This window comes from Numida meleagris, chromosome 4 (assembly GCF_002078875.1).
Source record: "Numida meleagris isolate 19003 breed g44 Domestic line chromosome 4, NumMel1.0, whole genome shotgun sequence".
Classification (NCBI taxonomy): domain Eukaryota; kingdom Metazoa; phylum Chordata; class Aves; order Galliformes; family Numididae; genus Numida; species Numida meleagris.
The window spans coordinates 87,839,488-87,865,300 of record NC_034412.1 but is presented as its reverse complement, the minus strand read 5'-3'; the positions used below and the strand labels follow the sequence as shown (position 1 = coordinate 87,865,300).

At 41.4% G+C, this 25,813-nt stretch overlaps 1 protein-coding gene across 1 annotated transcript in view; it reads right to left on the bottom strand.

Moving 5' to 3' along the window:
* CPZ (carboxypeptidase Z) overlaps positions 1-19,327 on the bottom strand; it is a 36,725-nt gene extending 17,398 nt beyond the window's left edge. The window contains exons 1-6 of the mRNA XM_021396555.1: positions 19,066-19,327; positions 7,161-7,184; positions 5,506-5,880; positions 4,522-4,734; positions 2,880-3,076; positions 1,745-1,906 (exon numbers count right to left, since the gene is read on the bottom strand). Of these exons, the coding sequence (XP_021252230.1) occupies positions 1,745-1,906; positions 2,880-3,076; positions 4,522-4,734; positions 5,506-5,880; positions 7,161-7,184; positions 19,066-19,153 (1,059 nt within the window). The 5' untranslated portion in view covers positions 19,154-19,327. The remainder of the gene's footprint in view (positions 1-1,744; positions 1,907-2,879; positions 3,077-4,521; positions 4,735-5,505; positions 5,881-7,160; positions 7,185-19,065) is intronic.

Here is a 25,813-nt window from a genome sequence, read left to right as displayed (position 1 = left end):
CAGGAACCCAGCATGAAGTTCTCACCAAGAAAGACAGCTTCTGCAAGTGGGCTTGAAGTAGCATAGCTACTGCCAGTAAGCTAGAGACATATATACTTGTAATGACTGTTGTTTTATAGTATTGCTATTATTGAGCAATTATTTGGTTAAATATTACTTCGTGCTGTAAATGCAGGCAGGTTCCCAGCTAACTGAATAACCCTGGATTGCCATTTGGGAATAGGACAACAGATATACTGAAGTGAGCTATGTTCAGAGATTCATTGTGAAACACATGCATTCCTAGTGAAAGTTCTGGCTTTAAAGGGAGGGAAAAAGAACTTCCTTAAAAGAGAAAAGGAGTGGCTCTGAGCCTAAGTCCTATGTGGGAAAGCAAACCCTTCATGAGATAAGGTAAGCCATGAAAAAACTGCAAAGCACAAGTGGAATGACCTGAAATGATTCCCTCTCTATACATTTATCCTAGAATACATTTTGTCAGCTGTTTCCATTTGACCTCTGTATCTGCTCTCAACTCTTCTTTCCTGTCTGAGGCTCTGTAAATTACTTGTATTTACTGTTCAGCGTTATCAGTCATTGTTCAGGCAAAAGTTGGAAATTATTAAGCTCATGACCTTTTATTCATGCAGAAATCCAGTGACATGAGCTGGGATCTGTACAATAACATGCATAAATTAGAATAAACTTCTTGAGATGAGCTATGTTGAAAATCAATGATCTGATATAAAGTGTACCATTAAGTTCCTCACAGCCCTGCATCATCATATCTACATTATCCTGAGGAAGTGAGGTGCTTTTATCCGTATGTCACTACCGTGAAATGGGTTACCAAAATGCTGGGGGAGCATTGGAGATTTCCTTGGGATATAGAACAGCTCTTATATGAGAACACCTGTAGAAAAGTAGAAATTTACAGGGTGCTGTCTCAGATCTTTTGCTAACACTGAATACAGCTGCCTAAACAATCCTGTTCCCCAGGGGAACTCTGGGCATCACTTAGTGAGGATAAGTGCAAGGTCCTGCAGTGGTATTTCCATTCTGCTTCCCCAGTCTAGAGGTGGCAGTAACTATCCCTTCCAGCACCACTGCCGTCCAACTGGATTTTTCCATTGCTCCAGCTGTTTGTAGTCATTTATAACCACAGTTTTTGTGGAAAGCATATGCCACAAGACTTCACATTAAGCCTTTTTATGGTTTCCAATGCAGAAACCACAATTGCATCAAACCTGTGCAGAGCTTAATGCAATGAGATCCAAGTCCAAGAATCACAGACTTGTTAGTTTTGGAAGGAACCTCTTGGAGATCACCTAGAACTGGATGCGGTACTTGAGATGTGTCCTCTCCAGGGAACAGTAGAGGGGGAGGGTTACCTCTCTCAACCTGCTGGCCCCTCTCTTTTTAATGCAACACACAATATCATAAAAGTCCATAAAAAAGGTTTTCAACACATTGCCTCAGTTTAAATCATTAACAATGAATTGTTACACACTTGTAACCTCTCTTATTATTCCTAATTTATAACAGCATCACCCAAGTTATCAACAAATTTTCCCAGTGATTTCTGACACTGACTTCTTTGGCCAAACCTACACCAGGATTTTTGATGGCAATTCTGAACCTGTCAAATTTAGTCCAACATACAAAACCTTATTACCAGAGAATAACCTAAGACCAAGCAATCTCAGGTTCTTAATTTCTGAGCTGCTCTGCAGTGTATGTGATTTACAAAATCTGTAATTCATACCTTACCCCACCAGTAGGATTGTGGAATGGGGATATGGTCCAGGCGAGCCCCACGAATCCCAGCTCTTCTGTAAGCTTCTGAAGTCAGATCAGGGAAATTTCTGTTCAGGTCCAAGTTCTGAGCTGTCTGCCGGCCAATCACCCATCCATTGTAACCAGCTCCCTAAGAAGTAACACGGAAGCCCAGTTCAGTACAACTTTGTGGGAAAAGGAGGTGTTTAAAATTCCATTTTATAATTAGCAAAGTTAAGTATTAAAATACATCAGAGATAAGATAAAAATGTATATGCAGTCAAAAAAAGCCATATTTATTAATCATTTTTATCCCCGTGATTGCCCTTACTAGCATATGAGAGCTATTTCACTCACCAGTGATGTGACTCATGAGAGGAGCACAGCAGTTTCTTACTCAACACAGAGCAACATGCAGAGTGGGTTAGAAGAGAAGAAAAGAAAAAAAACATTACAGCTCTTGCTCAAAGAAAAGTTCAGGCAGAATGCAATACCCCCAGTATCATCCTAATAGGCAGAGCCTCACCACATGAGCAACTCAAAAAAAGAGAGGTCCCATTTTAATGTTTCATGCTAATTATGCTATTGATAGAAGTGAGATAAAAAGAAGAAGAATGCCAGGTAACATCTAACAGAAGTGTTTCTTTCATACGTCTCCTTCAGACATCAGCTGATCTCTGAAAGCTGCCATCCTTATGAAAGCTTGAAAGTACAGACCACATTCCCATTTTATTATATCTGCTAGTCTACAAAAGGAATAATATCTATTCCACAGTATTAAATTACATTTCCTTACAAATTAGTTTAAAAATAATTAAAGTGAGTCAGTGGGCATCCTGTTCTAGAACTGATAACAGAGACTGTGAAATGTGTGAAAAAGTAGCACAGTCATTCCCACATCAGTGCACGCAGGGAGGGAAAATGGCAAACATGGCTCTGGTTTCTTTGAAGGTCTGTTCACATTGTTTTCAGAAACCAACCTACCCCCATAACAGCCTGGGAGCCCAGCTGCTGGGTGTTAGCACTCCCTCCCGTACTTGTTGCTTCACTTAAAGTTTGTATTTTCCTAGGGGTTATTTTAGAAACAGGAAGCACTGAACATTTCTTTATAAAAAGTCTCTTACCTCTTCCGCAGCCAGTTCATACCCATCTGGGTTGAGTGAAGGCAGGAGATGAATTCTGGTGTTATTGATCAAAGTCTGGATGCGAGGGTTCCCAAGAAGATACTCTGAACACAGATACTGTGCAAGGTATATCAGCAGTTCTTTTCCCACAACTTCATTTCCATGCATATTGCCAATGTACTTAAATTCTGGCTTGACTGTGGAATACGAAGCAATGAGATGCTTTAATTTGATTATATCTGGATGGCTTCCAAAAGAAGAGTAACATAGACAGCTTACTGACGAAAGTTTTATTTACACTACTATAATGCATACATTGCTGTAAACAGTACACCAACTCCAGATGAATTTCACGCCCTCACTAGTCAGTTCAGCAATGATTTAAATTGCTTTCCGGATGTGTGAAACAAAGTCCATGCTTTCAGGATCACAAACAATAAGGGGCAATCATTGCTCTAAGCTTTTTTTTTTCCCTTTGGACTCATTAGTTGTGATGCTGCAAATGTCAAGCTGGTAGAAAAGAAACAAAACACACCCCTGGCACTCTCACTTAGCATGGGCAGCTTCAACGCTTTGTCACCCATCTTAGAAATGACCTGCAGATGTGTAGTATATTACCCACATATTTGGAACATAAATTAGGTAATGCATAAAAAGTGGCTTTTAGGCTAGACAGACTTGGAATAGAACTATTAGAAACACATAAACTCACAATTCTCTGCAGCTATTCTCTCTGTTTCCATCCCTCATTAGAGATTAATGGAAAGCAGAAAACAGATACACCCTTTCCTTTCTAGCCCTTCATCTTCATCCTTGCCCCCATCCAGCCCCTAGCACTGGACCTGGAGGGAGGGCTGGCACAGAGCTATTGTGCCAGCTTGCTAAGGCTGGCAGAATCACAGCTGTCCTGAGAAACATGAAGCAATAGATTTAGAAGGAAATGCTAGGTGATGTGTGAAACTACCATCTTTTATCATGCTATATCACAGTTTTAATTTTAAAGCCTGATTTGTAGGCATTGTATTATTCTGGCAAATGGAGTATAGCCTAGAAAAGACACCTGCGACTTCTATTCTTTACACAAGAGAAGAAGGACAGTAGGCCAACAGATAGGAGTTTAGATCTTTGCTCTATTAATGATTTCTTCTGGGATTTTGCTCAAGTTCAAAGGCACCTCAGAATATCTCCACACCATGTAAGGAAGTGTGGGTGAGAGCAAATAAATCTAACATCAGGCTCTGCTGCCCTCTCTGTCTCCCCAAGGGGAACAGCACACAGAAGACACAGAAGCTTTACCTCAGGTAATAAGCTCTAAATTGTATTTAGACGTAGCTCAGTGCTGCAACACTGCTGAGTCTACTTGGATGCTGAAGAACTCTCCAAGATCTTTGTAAACTGGGCACAAATAAATAATAGTCATACCACTACACCCACATACATGGCCATACTTCAAGAAACAAGGAATTTAGGAAACTGCAACTGGACAATAATTACTACAGCGAATCATCTGCCATCATTGTAGTTCAAGAATACATTGTTTTTTGATAAACACTTCTTACGCTTTAAGTAATGTCCTGTTAAAGAGGATGGATAGTCTGTTGGATTTCCCTTAAGCAACCCAATCAACACCGATAAAACTCACGTAGTTCATGGTGCCCAGGCTTGGTTGAAAACTCAATCACAAAAAGGTCTTTTCCTTCAAAACTGCGACCTATGCTGTAAGTTGTTGCAATATGGGAGCATCTAGAAGCAGTCTTCTTCAATGTGCTCACCATTTGGGAATATGAATGATGCTTGAACTGAATGAAAGTAGCTGGCAAGTCTGAAGGCAAATCTTCTTCAACAACTACTTCTCCTGCAAAGAAAAATTGTAAGACAGTGTTTAAAAACCGTCATGCTTGGAGCATTGCATGAATGCCGATGCTTTTCACAAAATGTGTTTTTCAATAGCAGAATTATAGAAAATGAATTTGCAACCAAAGCCTTAACTGTATGTAGCACATCCTATGCTGTTTAGTTTGGCGTATATTTCTTGCAAAAAATATAGTAATGCATATGCATGCTGGCAATTTTTGTGCAATATCCTGTATTGTGCAATATCCTGCTGTAATTTAGTCTTTGGCAAACTTAGCACATTTTAGTCATAAATATACAGATTTTTCTCTTTGAATCTGATGGACCAAATTCACTTTCAATGAAATTCAGCTATCTTGAATTATTTGGGTCTTCTTCACCTAAAAACAGATCTGCGACTATCACTAATGAGATAACTTTTTTGAGCTTGTCATGTCACTGTGAATTTATGAGCACCTCAAAATTTCAGTTTTTAAACTAAAAATAAAATATTTTTAGAAAATAAAATGTTTGAAATATATAGACAGCTGCCAAAAATGCTGTAACAGAGGACAAGATTTACCTAAATGTGTGTCAGTAGTCCAAAAATATAGCACTGAGCTAGACACTAGCTGAGTGTTTAAAATAGGTGGAACAAAATGAATTACATCTTGCAATTGTTTGTAAATACGACTGTCTCAGAAGTGTTGTGCTGTAGGCACATCAAGCTGAGTGAGATGAGAACTTTCCAATCAAGTTGAGTAAGATGTGTCAAAAGAGCTTCTTTCCTTACCTCGCAGCTTTGCCAGTGGGTCAAAACATCCTTCTTCTTCCCCAGCAAAAAAACGATCACAGTCTAAGAAGTAGGGCCAGGCCATGTCTATTGCATCAAAAGCAGAGAGGCAATTTTTTTTCAGGTTTTCACAGACATGCCTGCAGGGCTTTATAACTTTGTCCTTTTCACACTGTGGGGCCAGAACTGAGCACCCCAGGAGCCTCAGATCTGGATTGCATTCTCCTTGCAGCAAGTTGTGCAGCACACTTATGAGAATATACTCAGAGCTGTACTCAATCACTTCTCGAGACTTCTGATCCAGGAAATTAGGATACATCGTTTGAGTATAGGTAACGTCAGTACAAGAACTTAAGGAGATGTCCACGCATTTTGCTATGAAAAAAAAGGGAACAATGTGAAAAATGGCTTGTATCATCAGTGCTCTGAAGACTTCAAGGACAACATAGCAAATAACATGTTTAATGAACTTTTTTCTGTTCTTATTCACAGGTAGACTGGAGGCTGTTTGCAATACTCTCATATGAATTAATATCTAAAACCATTTACGGAAAAAATGATGAGATGTATGCTTAGGCCAGAGATTGACAGTGAACAATCTGATGGAAGTAGATGTCATTCAAAATTTAAAGGGTATTTGATATGAGGGATGCTCCAAAAATAATGCCTCCGTTTTATTACAACATGACATCAGAAACAGATATTGGTGGTATGACAGTAGAGGTTGAACCTTCCCACCAATATTCCATTAAATTTTATTGCCATGTGACAGATGGCAGCAGAGGAGCATTCTGACAAAATGATGCCTGACATGGAAGTGTGTATGAAGCAAAGGTGTGTCACTGAATTCCTCCATGCAGAAAAAATGACATCCATTGACATTCATCAACACAGGAGTGCCTGGCCCATATAGGAATTCATTTAACAAATACATTCAAAACAAATCTACTCTCTAAAATTAACAAAATCTGGTTTACAAAGGAAAGACTATCTCATACTCTAATACAGTAAAAATGCAGAATGCTGAAAAAGGTGCATTTATGGTATTGCTCTTTTCCCCATCCTTGCCGCTGAGTATGGATTCACTAATAACATGTGAGATCACGTTTATTTCTTTTGTTTGAGGGGAAGGTATCAGAAAAAAATATCTAGTTTTGCCTGGCCACCAAGATTTGCAAGAGTTCAATCTCTCTGAAACTTCAGCCTTTCTGTGAAGTTTGATTGAAATTGCCCAAAGCATTCAGAAGTTATTATGTGACTTGGCTTACAGACACACGGGCCCATAAATGTATTTACATTCTCATAAATCTAATATGCTTTAAGAAATCAAGTTAAGAGATGTTAGGAAGGAAAAATGCTGCTAACACTTCCAGTCAACTCAGAGGTAAAAAGGAAATAATAAAGAGACATCTCATCATAAAATTTCTGGATAGTGGACCCAGGTTTTCGCATCTTTCTCTTGCTAATATCTCTGAATGGTAAAAAATGATACAATCGTCAGAATGGCAAAATTCTCCTCTATGTGAGAGAGATCATTTCACCAGGAACTAGACCTACTATAGCATCAGTGTAAGAATCTAACTTTTCAGGAAATAATAAAGAAATACTTAACATGTTGAGATTTTCCAAGGAGAGCAAGCAAAGTCACATCGTACCTTTCTGTGCAGTTTGGCATTGACCTGCAAATAAAGAAGATAAAAATAGTGTTATGGAACAGTAGCACCTATGTTACCTCATGGTAGGAACTGCCCAATCTGGTAGTCCCACTGGAACTGCTGCAGCTCCACGTATACACACAAATACACACAAATACACATGGTTCCCCAGCAGCTAGGTTTGGTCTACCCAGCAGCTGAACCCTGAATCCACTGGTACATCAGTGGCTTATACACTGACACACACACTACTCTATCTGGTAGCGAGGCCACTTCTAGGGTGTCACTGGTACAAAGACCCAAGCTCCATGATCTCCTCTGTAGCTGGCTTAGACCTTCTGGTCTTTCAGTAGCCAAATCTGAGACCCTCTGGTTTCTCCAGTACCCATTCCAGGATCACAGTTGCTCAAATACCCAGTTATCAGACCTCTTGTCCTGCTAATGTAGCTTGATGTTCACCATTAACAGTACACACAAACACACACAGTCCACTTCAGTCGCTGCACTTCAGGCACAGGATCCTCTCTGCCATGTGGTCCTAGGCCAACTGCTGGAGTGTGGAACCCCATCCATTCACATCAATAAAGAAAAGAGAGAACCTCAAACAAGAAAATAATTGGAAATGGAGTTTAGTAAGAAGACAGAACAGATTGCAGTGAGCAGGCACAGGTCATGGCTCAACAAGAGTATTGTACAGGCAGTATTTGGCCCAGTTTAAAGAGGGAGGACTTGACAATACATACAAGTATAGCTGGGTAAGAAATGGGGCCTAAGTTTGAAAAAGACATTGAGCTGTGCGATCTTGACAACCTGGCAACATTTCTGGACATGCTTAAAAACTCTAAGTTATGTGCCAACGAAACTCTGGAAATTCAGGAAACTGGTTTAGTCTAATACAACACAGGACTCCTCATGTAGGTACTAAGAGGCATTATGGATCTTCATCTAACAAATTTGTTGGCCCTACATAATCCTGTGTGTACAAATTTCTCATGGAGAAAATAAGCTTTTGTTGGTTGTAAGAGGATATATGTCTTTCCCATCTTGATCCTATCTCTAGATACTGCATTTTATAATTCATTTAACAACATCTTGAAACTAATGATTTGCCTCCCTACTACTCTCACAGGAAAGCTTTCCCAAAAGCTCACCCCTCTAATAGCTAGAAATTGCCTTTTAATTTTCTGCCTAAAAGTAGTCATGGCCAGCTTATATCCATGTATTTTTGTGCCAGCATTGTCCTTCAGCTTAAATAATTCTCTGCGCTCCCTGGTGCATGCCTTCTTTCTCTGTGTGTTTACGGAGAGCAGTCAGATCCTCTTAGCTTTCTATTTACTGGGTCAAATAAACAAGCTCTTTTAATTTTGAGTAACTCTATTTGATGACCCAGGGGAGTCTTTTGTTCCTGTAGCCAATGATTCTGTATTGTCCTTCTCTGTTTCCGGCAAACTAAAGAAAAATACTGCTACTAAAGTTGTTTTCATCAGTGCCTCATAGAAGCTAAGCCATTATGTTTGAGCTTTTCCAACACTGAAGGGTCTTGTAGTATCTCGGGGAATCTATGTTGCTGTTTCCTCCGACTGCCACTTTGAATATAGACACCTAGCTTCTTTCTCAGTGAATTGAGCTTTGTTTTCTATTTTCTTACTAAGGGAAGTTTAAACTTCTCCTCCCAGCAAATTTGTTTAAATGTAATCATGTGCATATGTGCTGCTAATCAGCTGATCACTCCTTAGCCAAAATAAAATCACTGTAACAAAAATAAAATTAAGCCTGGAATTTTATTGTAGAGGCAGACTTTTAATTGGGAATGAGTCTGGTTCTATATTATGAACTGTCATCGATCCACATTTCCTCACAAAATAAATAAGGGAACAGACCAAGCAGAAACAGCCCATCTCCAACAGCAACAAATTCTAGTAACCAGCAAGCTGGAAAGAAATTTATCCATAAAAAAACTTTTCCTGGCTTGTTTCATTATGTTAATGCAATACACAATACCTGGTTCATCAGCAGTGATTTCTGTGATAGGATTTCAATGTTTCCCCTACTTTGGCACAATCCCTTATTAAGGTCATGGCACATCCAAAAAAGCCTCAGCTCAGCCAGGTCCTACTTTTAGTCTTATACCTGTGGATAATCAGAAAAGAGCTTTTTGTACAATGCTAGATGGGAAGGAGAAAGGAGTGATCGCTCAGAATCATAGAGTCATTAAGGCTGGAAAACACCACTAAGATCACCAAGTCCAACCATCAACCCATCACTACCGTGCTCGCTAACTCATGTCCCTCAGTGGAATTAACAATTTTCACTACATTGAAGGGTGGCTAAAAAATGACTGCACTGTAGCTGATCTAGTATAAACTGGAAGATTGCATGCACTAAGTGCAGTTCTTCACAGATTCATGTGGGGAGTACGAATGGTCCTTCTACAACTCCTCATATTTCCTCAAAAATAACACCCTTTCCCCCTTGGAAGGCTCTGTGACCTGCTACAAATGTCGTTTTTGTTTGTCTCTCTGATATATGATGATCAAATAATGATACTGAGTCATACACAGCTTTCCATACCACTATTATCGTGCGGGAGTGCTATACCCATCAGTCAGATTCATACGTGGCACAAACATATTTTTAATGGTATCCCAATACTGTGCTTATTCAGCTGTAGCAGAAAGGTATTCTGGCAACAAGATGGAATAAGTAGAGGAAACCAAAGGGAAAATGCAGCCAGGCAGGGTCTGGGCATGGTGCTCCTGCTGCTTACCCCTGCTCTGGCTCTCCAAGCAGCCTTATTGCTTTTAGCAGATGCTGCTTTCTGCCCAGCTGGCCAGAGCGAAAGGTGTTGGGAAGGAGTGGATATCTGATGGAAGAGACGTGTAAAACTCTGCTAAGTCATATCCTGCAGCTGGGTTCATGAGAGGTCTGAATCCTTTTGTGAGCAGGAATAGACATTAATACAGGAGAGACAAAGATAGGTCTGGTTTCAGGTTGTCTGCTACTTACTTTCTACACTCTATTGTTTTTATCATATTTATACAGAGGGGCAATCTATAAAGTAATATGGCTATTACCCATTATTAAAAACACTGATTGAAGATGATAGATTTAGTTTTCAGATGCGGAAGCCAAATCCATGTAAACACATACCTTACCTGTGGCAACTGAAGCTGTTAATATCAGAATGTGATAAGCAGGGGCAGCTCTTCAATAAAAAATAAAGCTTCTATGATTAAACGTGGATTTAATTCTGTTTAGAATTTAATACAGTACTTTAGGCTGGCAATGTTCCTCATGAGCTTGAAGCTATCAAGTCTCAGTCACTGACAAGGAGCAAAACTGACTCCTTCCTCCTAGGTCCTAAACCTAGAGCTAAGATTAAATTTAGATCTAGGAAATGAGAATGCTCAGGAGAGACCTTATCACTCTCCACAACTACCTGAAAAGAGGTTGTACCAAGGTGGAGGTCAGCCATTACCTCTTTTCCCAGGTAACCAACGATAGGATGAGAAGTAATAGCTTTAAGTTGCAGCAGGGGAGGTTCAGGTTGGATATAAGGAAAAATTTATTCTCATAAGAGTAGTGAGGTACTGTTACAGACTGCCCAGGGAGGCAGCGGAGTCACCATCCCTGGAGGTGTTCAAGAAACATGGAGATGTGGCAGTGAGGTTAGTGGGCATGGTGGGTGTGGGCTGATGGTTGGACTAGATGATCCTAGTAGTCTTTTCCAACCTTAACAATTCTATGATTCTAAGCAACACATATGTGCACCATACCACACTGTTTTCTCCCCCTGCAGGGACATCTATGCAGCTTCTGTCATCTCAGAGGCCAGCTCTGCCCAGCCTATGGCACTTCTGTTCACCACAGCCCCCTACAAGCTGCTATGTGAACAATACATCAGCCAAGGCTCTATCACGTAAACACACACAAGTGAGCAGCCTGATCTTCCAGGTTATCAGGAGTTAATATATATACAAACAAGAGAAAAAAGGTCTCGTATAAAGCAAATTTTAAATGTGCATGTATGCTGATGTGATGTTTGGACATTTCCTACATTTCTTAATGCCAGTGTTTGCATTTGTTTGGGAGGGTGTGGCTCTGTGAGGGCCAAAGATAATTCTCCAGTGCTTGTACTTATATAAAGAAGTGTGGATGCACGTAGCTGGGTCAGAGCTTGCTGCCTGTCTCTCAAAGGCCAACCCTCGAGCTGCACACTCCCTCCTGCAGCCCTGCATCCGTGAGTTCTGAGTCTCTGTGCACAGAAATGACCACAAATAAATCTCTGTCACAGCTTGCTTCAGCAATGCCAGCCAGGAGATTTCAGCCTCCCCCTTTCTATTTTTCTTGTGAGTAGCAATGGACAGCAATATACAGAGAGTTTCTCAGGCCTCCAGATTAACTTGGCAGACTTCAGTTGCTGATTCCTGTGTGCCTGAGAAAGCCTAAAGCTTTTCCGTTCTTTGAGCAGAACCTTTCCTGGGCTCAGAGAAAGACAGTGCTGCCTCCTCATAGTCCCATTTGTGGACAGGTTGCTACAAATAAACCCTTTCCTTCCTGATTCAGAACAGTCTTTTCAATTTTTTATGATAATTTTTCTACTCTAGCTTTTCCACCAGAGGTACAAAAGCCCTCTTAGTAGCACAGTTGCTATTTAAGATTATGGATAAAGTCACTTACTGAAAAGCAGAAAAGCCATTTCAAGCTTTCTGAGCTCTCTCTATAACATACACTTCTGGTTTTAATTTGCAAAAGCAAGCTTGAAAATCCACAATGCAGCACATACATATTTTACTGCCAAGATTACATTTTTTCCCCTTGATGATTCAGCACTGAAAGCAGCAAGCTGCTGTGATTAACCCTAACACAGACAATAGAGCTCAACAGCTACCTCCAGTGCCATGACTTGGCCAGTTGCCTTTTCAAGAGCAAAGTCAACAGGAGACTTAAGCACTAGAGGACTAAGCCCAAGGGAGATCATAAATTCAAAATATCTAAATCATTCAGTAAGGCTTACACAATTGCATTGTAACAACTGACAGATTGAACAAGATTAGATTATTTATTTTGTACGGAGCAGCACATCCCCTACCACTTTTCTGAGTTTCTTACTATTTTAAATAGGAAGACATATGAATTCATTTTAGCCTGTTTATTGTCAAAACTCTGCTTTTCCAAATAGAGTATTTCAATTTCAGATCATGTTAGAATTACTCTCTCTGTGGTTCTACATAGCTCATTGAGACAGTCCTTGCAATGATCATCTACCTTTTAGCACTAAAGATGCAAAATGTAGTATCAGTGGTAATGTGCAAACACTGCTGCGCTGTATCATTTTGCAAAACATCGTAATACCACCTGCAAACAGCAAAGCACCGATGACCTCCAGAGCTCACTCCTGGCTACAGCACAAGGAAAAATTCCAGCAATTAGTTGGGAGACTAAAAACTCCAGGGGAGAGGTGTGTTTGCTCCTTTCAGTATCTAAAGAGGGGGCTATAAGAAAGAACAGAATAGACTCCTTGTTATAATCTGTTTTGACAAGACAAGGAGAAATAGTTTCAAACAAAAAGAGGGGAGATTTAGATTGGATATAAAGATAAAAGTTTTTTACAGTAAGGGTGGTGAGGCACTGGCACAGGTTGTCCAGAGATGTGGTAGATGCCCCATCCATGGAGACATTCAAGATCAGGCTGGACAGGGCTCTGAACAAGCCGATGGAGCTATAGGTGTCTCTGTTCATTGCAGGGGAGTTGGACTAGATGACCTTCAAAGGTCCCTTCCAACTCAAACAATTCTAAGACGATTCTATGATGAACCTGAGGCAGATCCTAGTGAGTGCTAAACTGAACCTAGCAGCATTAGGATCTAAGGTGGACAGGAGAGAGATGTGTTGAGCAAGGAGAATACCAGGCCTGTTACATTTGCACTGCATCTTGTGAACTCCAAATCGTAGTCAAATACCATTGACAGTGTGTTATGAATGCCTAGGTAGACAGTTCAGGAGACAAATTTATCAGTTCCCTTTACATAAGCAGGCAGACAGATAAGATCTCTCTTTCTCTACTCCACTTCCTTTGCCCATCCTCTAAGCGCTCTCTTTCTATTCAACCTATGCACCTTCATTTTTACAAAATGGCATGTCTAAGCTAGTATCTGGATGCTATCTGAGGGAAACTATATGTGAAAATGCTAGGCTGTTTACCAAAATAACTAGCCCTTTTCTCTGCTTGCCTTCTCAAATTGTCTAGTTTGCATTCAAACACATTCAGTGCTTTACCTCTACCAGCAAATGGCAATTAACTAAAATTCAAAGCCAACTCCTCTGGCTCAGAGGGAGTCCCAGGGAGAAATGGGCAGACATGTTTCCTAGAATCTCAGTGAGTGTGGAGTGAAACAAGTCTATTTTCAACCCCCACATGAAGATGCCTGAAAGCACTTGAAAGACATTAATGACTAATCTGCATGCACTTTGAGAATAAGATGACAGCAGGAAGAGGCAAACCAATGTTCATTATTAACCACCTTCTTTCTAATCCACCTGCTTCTCAGAGTTCAGTTAAGCAACCATTTTTATTGAGCTACTGCGGGTGTCCCCACAGCAGAGATGCTGCAGCTAGCTCCTCCAGGCCTGCTTCTCTCACAGGGCTAGGACATGTGACATGATGCTGAAGGTTGCCCATGGGAGATGGGAGCTCATACAATCTGCAGACCACCACCACCCAGAATCTGTGAAGTTGCACATAAAGACTTGCCACTCAGCAACAACTCAAAATGAGCCTCAAGAGTGTCCTTTGCTTTTTCTAGTTGTCTAGATGAAACTCAAATAAGGCTTTGATTGTAGGAACCTTAAACAAGCTGAGGAAGATTATTGCTGTCTGGCTTCCCATCCCCACCAACTGTTGTGGTGCTTCTGGCAGTTGAATTTCCGATGCCACTCCAGCTGCATCTCTGGCTGGGAAGTGCTGCTCCAGAGAGTCCTCCCAGATGAAAACTCCAAACAGAAAAATAACCCCAGAAGAAAACCTGCTAAATGCCTTCTTTTGGCCTCAGCTGAGATGCTTTCCCTGTTGCAAGGCAAAATCTACAGCTGGGAAAAGAAAACATAAAAAACAACAGCAAAATCACAGAGTTGTTGCCAAACTGGCTGAAGCCATGCTGGGCTGCACATGTGGCTCAGCATGTTCAGCAAGTGCTGAACATGCATTTGCTGTTCCAAGATGTTCTGACCATATATAGGGACCATCTCTCTGTGTATGGCCAGTGAAAAGTGGAGAAAACTGTTAAGATATGGAGGGTGCTGGTGTTAAAACAACTGTTAAGGTGACAAGGTTGAAGAGGTCAGGAAATCGACTACCTCCTAAGGGATCAAATTATCATCAGAGTGACTGGAGAAAGGTGAAACCACCTACTATGTTGGTAACGCAGATCTGTGACATCTCCATAGCTTTACTCTGCGAATGTATATTCTTTAGAGCTCAGTTCCCACTCTCTAATGATGCAGTACTCTCTCAGTGCTTTGATCTACCAGAGTCAGAAGCTTACCTTTCAGTAAATTCAGCTCTGTTGAATACCACAGGACAGAGCCTCACATCTGATAAAACTCAAGATAAAAACCTCAATTTATCTTTCCACAGCATTTGCCAAAATGTCATTCCACCCTCTTTAGGCACAGTCTACACAGCCCCCTGGAATAGCCCTGTCTCTTCATTAGTTTAGATGTATGAGAAATTGTAATTAACATCACACCTGGCTCCCCTGCAAGTAGTTGAGCTTTAGCCAAATGTGGTACTTTCTAATGCTACCAAAGATGGATAGTTAATTCAACATTCTTGACCAAAATCGTAATAAGCACTGGAATTTTTAAATCCATGGTTTAGCCTCATATTGTCTCCCAGATTGGTTGTCCTCTTATAACCCTGTGAAACTGAAATAGCACCAACTAAATCAATGGAGCTACAATAGGATAAACAAATGGATTGAAATTTCATGGGCAGAACAACCTTAAATTACTAAATTCCATTGACATATGACAGCTACATCCAACTAGAATGTTTATTGTCCAAACAAGATTTAGCAGTCACAGGAGTCATGAGGAAGAGCCCGGCAAATAGACCAGGACACAGCCTGTCAGCATCAAGCACCATGTTCACAACAAGGGGGGTGGCTTCCTCTCACATCTGCACACTCAGCCTCTCCTCATTCAGAGGAACTCACAGAATTTATGTAATATTTAGTTCAGATTTGAGAACGGAGTGGCTCTCACGGGGCCTGGGCCATCCACAGGGAATCATGGTTGCTGTTAGCCAGCTGGCACTCTGTTCAGCCCCAAATTAACCGTGTGTTGGGAAAGGCCATGTCAAGAAATTCTAAAGGAGATCAATCATCAGTGCTACGGAGTCTAACAGCCTAGCTCCGTCTCATGGCAATGGGCATTTTTGTTTGGGTTTTGACTTTTATTTACACACTCACACTTTAAAAATATATAAACAAGTATTCTGAAGAAAACTTTGCATTCAGATTAAAATACACATAAATTATTTCATCAGTGAAAGAATAGACCCACCAAGTATACCTTTAATATATACTCACTTCCCCTACATAAGTGGTGGTTTCTGACCCATTTCCCATGTTAGATGTTGCCAAAAATCAGTGTTGCTGAAATAATAATTCTGTAAAACTACTGGAGTCACTGCTGGGAATCCAAACAGCTCACATGTCTTGGTGATGAAAACCAAGTTTACGAGAGCTGGAATTTCTTGTCTTGTGAGCGTGCGTGATGTAGTTTCTGCATTCTTTTGTTTTGACAAGACTTGGACACATCCACTTTGGGCACAGCAGTGAAACTCCAAGACCTTGGGATCCCCCACACAGGTTCCATGGTCACATTCCTGGTCTGGTCCTGACCATGGTGGGACAAGAAACACAGGAGGAACTGTACTGTCCTGTGGAGAGCAGCTGGAGAAGTTCTGCCTCTAAGCGCACACACAGGCATGCAAACAAACGCTAGAAACGTGCACAGCAGCTGAACTAAAGCACTCAGGTCCCATGAAGCTTGGGCCAGCCTGAAGCTTGTGGAAGGCAATAACTTCTCCCTTTGTCACTTAGCAATGAAGCAAGGAAAACTATGGGAATGCTAGAGAAGGAGGGAGGAAAGGCTTAGTGATTCATGCAAAGCTTTTTTTCAGCCTGAATTTCTACAAAATGATCACTCTTACTCAATGTCACAGCATAGGATCTACCTCCCACACCCAATCGTTAGGATCAGGGACCCTCCAGAAGAGGCTGTGAGCAGAGAGATGGGAAACACCCAGGTACAACAGCTCCAGTCCTCACAAGCAACTTCCAGTGAGTAAACTCCATCTATAAGCAAACACCTTTCAGTTAGGGAGCTGAAACCCAGCTGCCCAGGCACACCCCTTTCTCCTCCAAAGCCCCCAGCCCCATCACTTGCCCAGAAGGCTGCACTCAGAGCCTACACAGAGGCCCCACAGGCAGCAGCCCATGACACCCAGCCTCAGCGTGGGGCCTGCTCCTGTCTGTCCCTGTCTCTGTGAGGTAAACCAGCTGCTTTCAGTACTTTGAGGCATGTGACTCCAGCCCACAGCTTTGTTTTCTTTTTTTTTTCTTGCTCACAGTGCTGCATTTAACTCATTACCACCAAAATACACCAGTATTCAATGCATGGTGCTCAGACAAAACAGAAACCTACACCATTATCTCCCTCCACCAAAGGCTGGTCACCTTTCAGGGCAACTTGCCAAGCAGTACCTTGCTTACCCAAACTATGAGCTCAATGGCTGGTGAAACACATCAAGGTCTGGAAGAGATGTCTCTCAACAGGGCAATGGAGCATCCTATTGCTCGGAAAGGCTGTGGCTTCCTGGCTCCTTGTGGTGATGGCACACAGCTGAGAATGGATCTGCCCTCTCTCAGTGCCATGGCTCATAGCTGCTATTCAGGAAGCTCCCCACACACTGATGCTCATGCCATACATTGGTGACTGTCCTGGTATAGGGCTGGGTGACAGTAAACATCTCCGTATTTTACTAAACACAAGGGCACACGGCATTTAATCAGGACCTTTTTACTTTTAGCTTTGTTTTGACTTCTTATTGGAAAAGAAAGAATGAGTTGCAGCAGAGTAAACATTACTGAGAATCCCCCAAACCCAGTTCCAGCCTTGCTGAGAGCCAGGCAGCAGAACTGGTTCCCCTTGCCCCCTCACTCCTGCATGGGCAGCTAAGGACACTGTGGCTCTGGCCACTGAGATCCACCAAAACCTACACTTGGTGGGAGGGATCCTAAAAGAAAGAAAATCCTAGCACTACAGCTGAAGACATAACCTTGCTGGATATTGAACGTGAACATGTTCAGCACTGCAGTCCCCTCTGTTTTTATGTGGCCTGACATGATGATACTTCCTTGAAAAAGGAAGAAGAAATCTGGCAGGTCTCTGGATGCCCAGGTCACCACTTAATTCCTGGTCCAGCAATGGTTATTGCTATTGTAATGCCCACAGCTTACTTTGCCTGCCATTAGCCCTCCTTCAGAGCCATATTCCAGTCCTGTGGGCAAGGTGTATTTCCACCACCTGCTCTCCCCTAAAGACAGCACAACTGCAAACACATCCTGCCACAATTACCCCTCAATTATCCCTGCTTTTATGGTTGCCTGGATTAATAACACCCCACAGCACATCTTTGATCAGCTGGAGCAGAATCAGAGCTCTCTGAGAAAGGGTATGCCTCAAACCACACAGACTCTTCCTGTAATTGGCTGCATATAGTCTACAACACTTCTCTTTGTGCAGCTTTATCCAAAAATAAAATCCCTTCAGGCTGTGGTAGACCTCACTTTGATGTTTGTGGGAACAGCACTCTCAAATTATATGCGCTGCATGGCACACGAGTTGTGTTGTGTAGCAATTCAATGTCACTGACCGACTATGCCTTATATTTAAGAACTGAAATATAGCTGCACTTCCTTGGGTAACGATAAGGTCACTTTCAGGTTTTTTATCCTTTCCTGTATTCCTGTAAAATAACTCTGAATCATATTGAATTTCAGCCCTCTGAAAGAACTTGTCCTCTCCCTGTTTTCCTAGAATAGAGCTTGTCACTACACCGGAATTGCTCTGCGTTCACCTCCCCACTGTCCCCACATAAAAGAAATCTAAATTAAGTCAATTTGGTAAAGAAAAAAGCCACTACATATTTTTAAAAGATACTCAGTATTTTATTTATTAGTCAACTAGTTACGGAACCAAGAGCTTTCAACCCTTTCAGCAGTGTGTTCCTATCTTACCTTCATTCTAATGGGCAAATCTGTCTTCCCAGCCAATCAATTCATGCAAATTCCATATTGCTTATAGCAAGCAACAACACACCCTCCAGCCGTCACATCCTAATAATTCTTCTCATATTTTGGACTTGGAAAAAAAAGGTGACCTAATGCTGAATGTAAGGAGATCATATTAAGAAAAAAAAAAAAAATACACAAGGTCGAAAGTTCACCTTCATGCAATCTGACTGCCAGATTCCTAGAAGGCAAGGCCAGAGATGGGGAGAGCCTGTGGCATTCCCCAGATGCCAGAGGGGATCTTACTGACTGGGAACTCAAAACTGACAGAAAAACACATCTGCACATGGCCCTACGAGACAGTGGTGGGGAAACATTACATTGCCTGACTTCACAAGCTTGTTTTTTTAATTTCCCTCCATGCTTCCTCAGCACAGCTCCAGTTTCATCACAGAGATATCTGCAGATTCCGAAAGAACCCCCCTCCCCATCTCTAGGGGAGGGTGTCATCTACCTCCCATGCCCCGAAATCAGAGTCCTTTTCTCTGCTCATCTCTAGGAGAAGGAAAGAGGGGAAAAGGAGCTTTTGGAGTGGTTAACCTTACCTAGGGTCTCCTGGCCGGTTTCACAGCGGGGTGCTGGCTCGGTGGCCCTAAACAGCCCGGTGAGGAGGAGCAGGAGGCTCGGGACCATGCTGGAGCCCTCGCGCAGGCAGCGCAGTGATGTGGCACTCGCTGCCTGATGGAGCGGCTCCTCCGCTTGGAGCCTCAGCGCGGCTCTGGCTCTCCAAGGCACGGAGGAAATCGGTGCACTGCGAGGGCATGCCCACGTCTCACTGCATATGCAGTCCAGGCATCAGATTTCAGCTAGCATTTGAGCTTGGAAAGCACAAGGCTTTGAGACAGAGAAGGAGGAGGGATGAGCTCTCCCTCCCCTCTGCCTCCCCACGGTCTCCCTGGTGCAGCCTGGTTTGTCATTTCGGTAGCAGTCGGGGTGAAGGGGGTACCCGCATCGTGGGGATGTGCTGCCGGGGGTCCCGCACTTCGGTCTTAGTGCGGCAGTTTTCCCTAGGGAGAGGGGGGCGGCAGTAAAGCCTGTCTCACTGAGCTGAGAGCCACTGCCTGGAGAAAACATAGGGAAAAGACGCACGCAGAGAGAGAAAAGCAATCAAAAGCAACTTTCTTCCCACGGAATGGTGTTTCATAAGCAGCTTAAACTGCAAGTTTAACACACGATATGACAACACAGGGAATCCAAGGTGCATGTCTTCCAGCACTCCAATCGTGAGAACCCACAAAGAAGCCATTGCCATCCTCCTCCAAGCTCCCCCTGGGCTGGTCAGTTGCTGAAGATGAGAGCCAGTTTACACCAATGGATTTAGAATTCTTTTCCGCCTATTCTTAGAAGAATATGTGATTCAGTAATAGCTGCAGTCCTGTAATATCATCAGAAAAGCTAAGGGATATATATAAAAAATACATGATTTAACTGGGCAGTTTTTCTGCATTAAATTTACCTTATTTTATGATTATTATTTTTAAACAGAAATATGCATTGTATACATATAAAACAGGTATGGTGGAACAGCTTGCTTTAGCTAAGATACAAGTTTTCTTTTTAAAACCTATACATGCAAAAAATATATATATATTCCCCCACCCAAATATAACACAGGAAAATAGATTTTTCTTGAAATATTTAGACTAAATCTGAATGAAGAACACAGTCTTTCCTCGCAGTGCACATTCCCTTGAGGACAAATACCTGCTAACACATAGAAGCAGAGCACCTCATCTTACAGTCTGAGCACACCAACTTGTGCTGAGGACTATTAAAGGGATGGGTAAGGAGTTATGGTACCATATGATAATGTAATCAATTGAATCTCCCTTTAGGGGAAGATGCAAAACAGGCTGACAGGCCAGGACAAAGCTTTATGCCTCTTGAAAAATTAGCTGATGTCTCATCATATTTGGAGGGGTTATGCTGCTAGAAGGATTAAGGAGCTCAGCTTTTCTTGCTGCCAGTATTTCCTACTGGATCCATAGACTACAGAGTCTGTCCTGGGAGCAAACAGCACCAAAGCCCATCAGGGTTTGAGGAACAAACTTATAAGGAGAAGAATATAACTTGGCTGCCTTTTTCCTCTGACCATACAGCAGGATGTCTGGTCTCTCACCAGCATAACTTTGCAGGATGTCCAAGGGTAGGATGTACCCCACCTCCGCCCATCTCCCCACCAACCTGCAGTCAAGCTGCTCTGAGGACCCATTTGACACATACATACTTGATGTGCTCATATACAGCCAAGGGTGCATGTGAGCATCTGGGCTGTGCATTTTGTGTTAAAAGGAAAGAGTGAGAGTTTGAGGCAGCCAAAGTCTGAATTCCTTATAGTGAAAAAAGCTGCTGAGATTATACCTACAAACCAAGCTGACCAACAATCCTGGGAAATGTTGATGCCTTTCCTGAAATTTTCTGCAGTTCTCGTAAGTACAGAATGATATTTCCCCCATACATCCTTTTGTTCTTTGAGATGAGCTCCACAGCAGAACTAATCCTTCAGTAGCTGTAATCCAGTAGGCTTTCCCTTTCTCTATCTCTCTTGCTGATGCTTTTTGTTTCTGCCTACAAGTTCTCCCCCAGTATCACATCCTTCAGCCTAGATTCTATGCCCTCATGAGTCCCCCCCTCCTCCTCGTCACCACACTTCAGTTCACCAGCCCGTTTAGATATCACACACTTCAGGATTACTTTTTTTTTTTTCCTAATAATACAAGCAAATTTATGTCCATCTAATCAGGATCTCTCACAGCATTTTGCAAATCAGCAGCACTTGCCTTCAGCAGCATTATCAGCCCTACCATGATACTCAGCATCCATATTGCACTCCATGCTTTGTTTCAAATATGAGACAAAGTCCCATCACACTCAGAATTTTGAGTCCTTTCAGAACAACTATTCATTATATACCTGAATTAAATGACTGGAGTAGAATGGGAGAAATGCTATGTCTAACATTTTTCATTCTCAAAGTTCTTGTATCCATCTAATATTGTTTGTATGTATGTGTAAGGATTTCTGCTCACTTCTCTAGTTCAGCCAGATTTTGGCCCTTCATCCATCAAAATCAAATGGAGACAGCATTTCCCTTGCCTTGCATAAGGCAGTACAACCTAGTTATTAACCTCGATGCAGTCCGGAACAAGGAAGACATTGTGTCTCATCGTCATAGCAGTGTGTTTAGCCTAATTAACCTTGCTGAGGGTCAGGACTCCTTACCCTTGATACAGGGCTTCCAGGACCAAAGCTACCACTCTGCACCCAGCTGAAACATGGTACCCTCACTCCCATGGGTCACCTCATATTTCTTGACATTATTTAGGACTACTTAGTAGTTTTGGAGGACCAGCAACACAGATGTCAGGAGTAGATGCCAACCCATTTTTTTTTTTGTCTTTCTGCAGCTGTATCCAACCCAAAATATAATCACACACATGTAACCATCTCTTTTGACTATTTTTTTTCTGGCTTCCTCAGAAGAAATAAAATTGAGCAGAAGAGACAGATACTCTTGAAATTCCTGCCATAACTTACCTGTTTGTATATCCAGGTCATGAGAAAGGGAAAGTGGGCCCAGATCTAGTTTTAATAGACTTCACAGTAGTTAAATTAATTCAGGAGATTCCTACATTTCCAGTGCAGAAAGTCATCTCCTGTTTTTCTCTTTTCCCCTTCAGTCAGGGCTGAAAGAGGAATCTGTTCTCAGGACAGACAGGGAGGGAACTAGCAGCTTTCTACCCTGGCACAGCAACTTGAAAAAACAAGCAAAAAACCCCAAAACACTTGCAATTTTCTATCTATAGTTGCAAGACCTTGTGCCCCTGTTATGTGACTGTGGTTTATGCTATAGGAGAGATGTCAGAAAGGCCCACTAGGGCTCCTAGATGCTAAGTTAAAAGAAGGAAAACATTTGTTCTCTAAACATAATTCACCCACATGCAAATTAGTTTGTAGCTAAGGGAAATGACTACTTTACTGTGGGAATACAAAGGATACTCTGAGCTTTGCATTTGTTAAGCAGAGTATATACTGTGGTATGTTTTTTCTGTGTCCTTTGGACTATCTATGAGGGGTGCTCCAAAACTAATGCCTTCTATTTTATTATGTTGGTGCATGATGCCAGAGGCTGATGTTAATGCTATGGCAGTAGAGGCTAAATCTTCCCACCACTATTCTGTTACGCTTTGTTAACGTGTGACAGATGACAGCAGATGGGCAGTCTGACAAAATGTTGCCTCACTTGGAAGTGTGTATGGAGAAAAGATGTGGAACTGAATTCCTCCATGTGGGAAAAAATGGTACCCTTTGACATTCATCAACACTTGCTGAACATAAAGCAGTAGATGTGAGCATAGTGAGGCAGCAAGTGGTGCATTTCAGTGGCAGCAATACTGGTGTGAAAGACAAGCCATGTTCTGTACGTCACAGAGTTTTTTAAATTATTTTTTAAAAGAAGCACAGCATGCAAGCTCTTGTTTATCACTGGTGAAAAAGCACAGCTAATGGTGGTGACAATGCTGAAGGAGCATTTTGTAGCTGAGAATTTTCTCTAGCAAATAGTGTTATTGTTTTCTTTGTATCTGTTGTAGTTTCCATGGGAAAAAATAGGAGGCAACACTTTTAGAGTGACCTACATACATTACAGCTGAGGAGCTTCTAACGTTCTCACAGAGCTTTTTAAGCAGTGCCTTCTATCTCAACTTTCAGCTTGTTCCCTTTGTGACCCATAAAATTAAACCATCTTTAGAAACTGCCACAAATATCCAGAGTCAGAAATTTTATGGAAATGCTAGAAGTAGAGAGCAAGGAAAAAGACCACATATGAATTTTCTTGTTCTCCTACATTGTACCCTAAGAGTTTAACCCAGAGTGGTTCACAGACTAAAGATTTCTACATGCCTCAAATACTCCATGAATTCTCTTCAGCCTCCAGCAGTTATTTTTAATCATTATCAGCCAAGTCTACATTTGTACCAGCACATTAGGGGAGAAAGAACAAACCTGTGATAGACCATTCTGGAGTGAACCAGTCTAGATTTAGCTCCTTAAGTTGAATTACTTGTAATGGCTCTAAAATTGAACTTGAATTTTTTTCTTTTTATTTATGTCACTTTCACACAGTTTGCTGAATGTTTTTCCTCCAGATTTTATTATATGCTAGAAAACAAAGCAGGCACTGAGGGTTTCTTACCCTATTAGTATAATGGTTACAGATATTTCTTTCCCCTTTGATTAAAAATAATAAGTGTAAAAAGAAAAAAAGTGCTCTTGAAAAAAGAATTTAACTCATTTAAATTCATTAAAAGTACTGCCAGGGATATTTAAAGCCTGTTTTCATATTCTGACTGACTTGTCACAGATTAACTAAGTCAGTGACCCACAAAATTAGTTCCTTGTAGCACTTCCAGGTAATCCACAGAACTGATCCTATCATAATACAGAGGAATGCAATTAAAACAGGAGGAGACCTTGCCATCCAAGGCAGTTCAGCTGAAGACGTGCCTGTATTTTTAATACACCTTACATGTAATTTCTGGATTCAGTTGGAACAAGTGATAAGAAATGGAACAACTGAAGAAGTTTCTTTTGATGACAGGTAAAAATGATGCCTAGTTAAAACTCAGCTATGATCAAAGACCCAAGTGATACAAAAACTGGAAGGAAACATGGCACCAGATGTTAGAACAAAACCAAGAAGGAACTAGAGTAATAAATACAATCCTATATGCAGGAAAGTATGTACAAAATAGCATGCATCAATTACCAAATCCCAGCATCAGGGCACATTATTTAAACTTCATCATTAAAAACTATAGAACTGACATGAGGATTTCGTTATCCTCTCAAAGGATCCCTTTATTACTCCCAAATGTGAAGTAGCAAAGAAGGATTGCTGCTAATTCTTTTTGTGGCCTTCATTCACGATGAGACCCAAAGATGACTCTTTCTGACTCTCATAAAGCAAGAAAAATAATAAAGTCAAGTCCATGAATCACAGATCTGAATATAATGACTACAAGGAAAAGTAAGTGTTCTCAAAAAAGATCTGTGCTGAGAACTAAAGGTCTTTTTCTTCTGATCACAGATGGAGTATTAAAAATTAATACCAGCTTTTCCAGAAAAGAACTTGACAGTCCTATTTTGAGACTCATTTCACTTTGTCTCTCTTCCTTGTCTCACAAAACATTAATGCCAAAACATTCAAAAGAAGTCCTCCAAGATTTACTTTGCATATTCTCAGAGGTGCTGAAAGCTTTGAAAAAGTGACAGAGTACTTCAGTTTTCAGATACCCATTGGGGAAGCACGTAACAGATCCTGATTTCTTGAAGGCAGACACCCAGCAGTTTCAAAATAAATAAATATACAATTTTTTTTTTTTAAAAAAGGGTGCTAAACTTAGACCAGCAGCCATTTCAGTTCATATTGGACTGAAAATTCTGAGACCTCCAGCTTCACATTTAGAAATAAAATCTTGATTCAAATTTAAGAAATCCAATCCCAGGCATCACTGAATGCCAGGAGAAATTGGTTGATAATTTAGTCAAAATTGGATGGCTTCAAAGCTATTTAGGCACCTTAAATCTGCATTTCAGTAGATCGATAGCCTACGTCTAACTAAAAATCTGAGCGATGATCATTTTAAGAAGTGTTTTAAGATTTATTTTGTACATGATACTCCGAGTTTTTAGAGCATATAGCCACATGGTGCTGCAGAAATTTCCCCCAGATACGGGGTCGTCTTTAACAGGTAAGGAACTTTAGTTTTCATTTTCTTCACTGAAAGAATTTACAAACAATGGTGGAAACTACAGAGAGCCTCTCCAAGTGAACATAAAACTGTTGGCCATTGTAAGGCCTACTTTTTTTCAGACAAACTTTGAAAGACATTGTTTCTAACCTCCACTTCTCATGTTCAGACTGTTCCTTGCAGGTGACTCAGCACATCTTTAAAGACCAAAGGAATAACTGAATATGAATACCAAAATAGGTGGAGAATCCAGCTTGGAGACCATTCTGAGGATCGGGCAGGACCCTGTGCAGCCAGCACATTTAGCAGCATGATACTCAGCCCCACAAACGCATCCCAAACAGCCTGCCCACTCTAAAGAAAGCAAGCTGGCCTCGAAGTTGTTCTTCCAGTTGTTCCAAGTCTACATGGGCATAAGCTACAGGCTTTGAGCCAAGCCTGTATGCATCAACTCAGCCGCCTAAATTATTTGTAAGAAACTCATTGGTTCCCGGATAAGGATATCTATATTTGACGCAGTCTGTAAGTGTGTCTGTGGGGG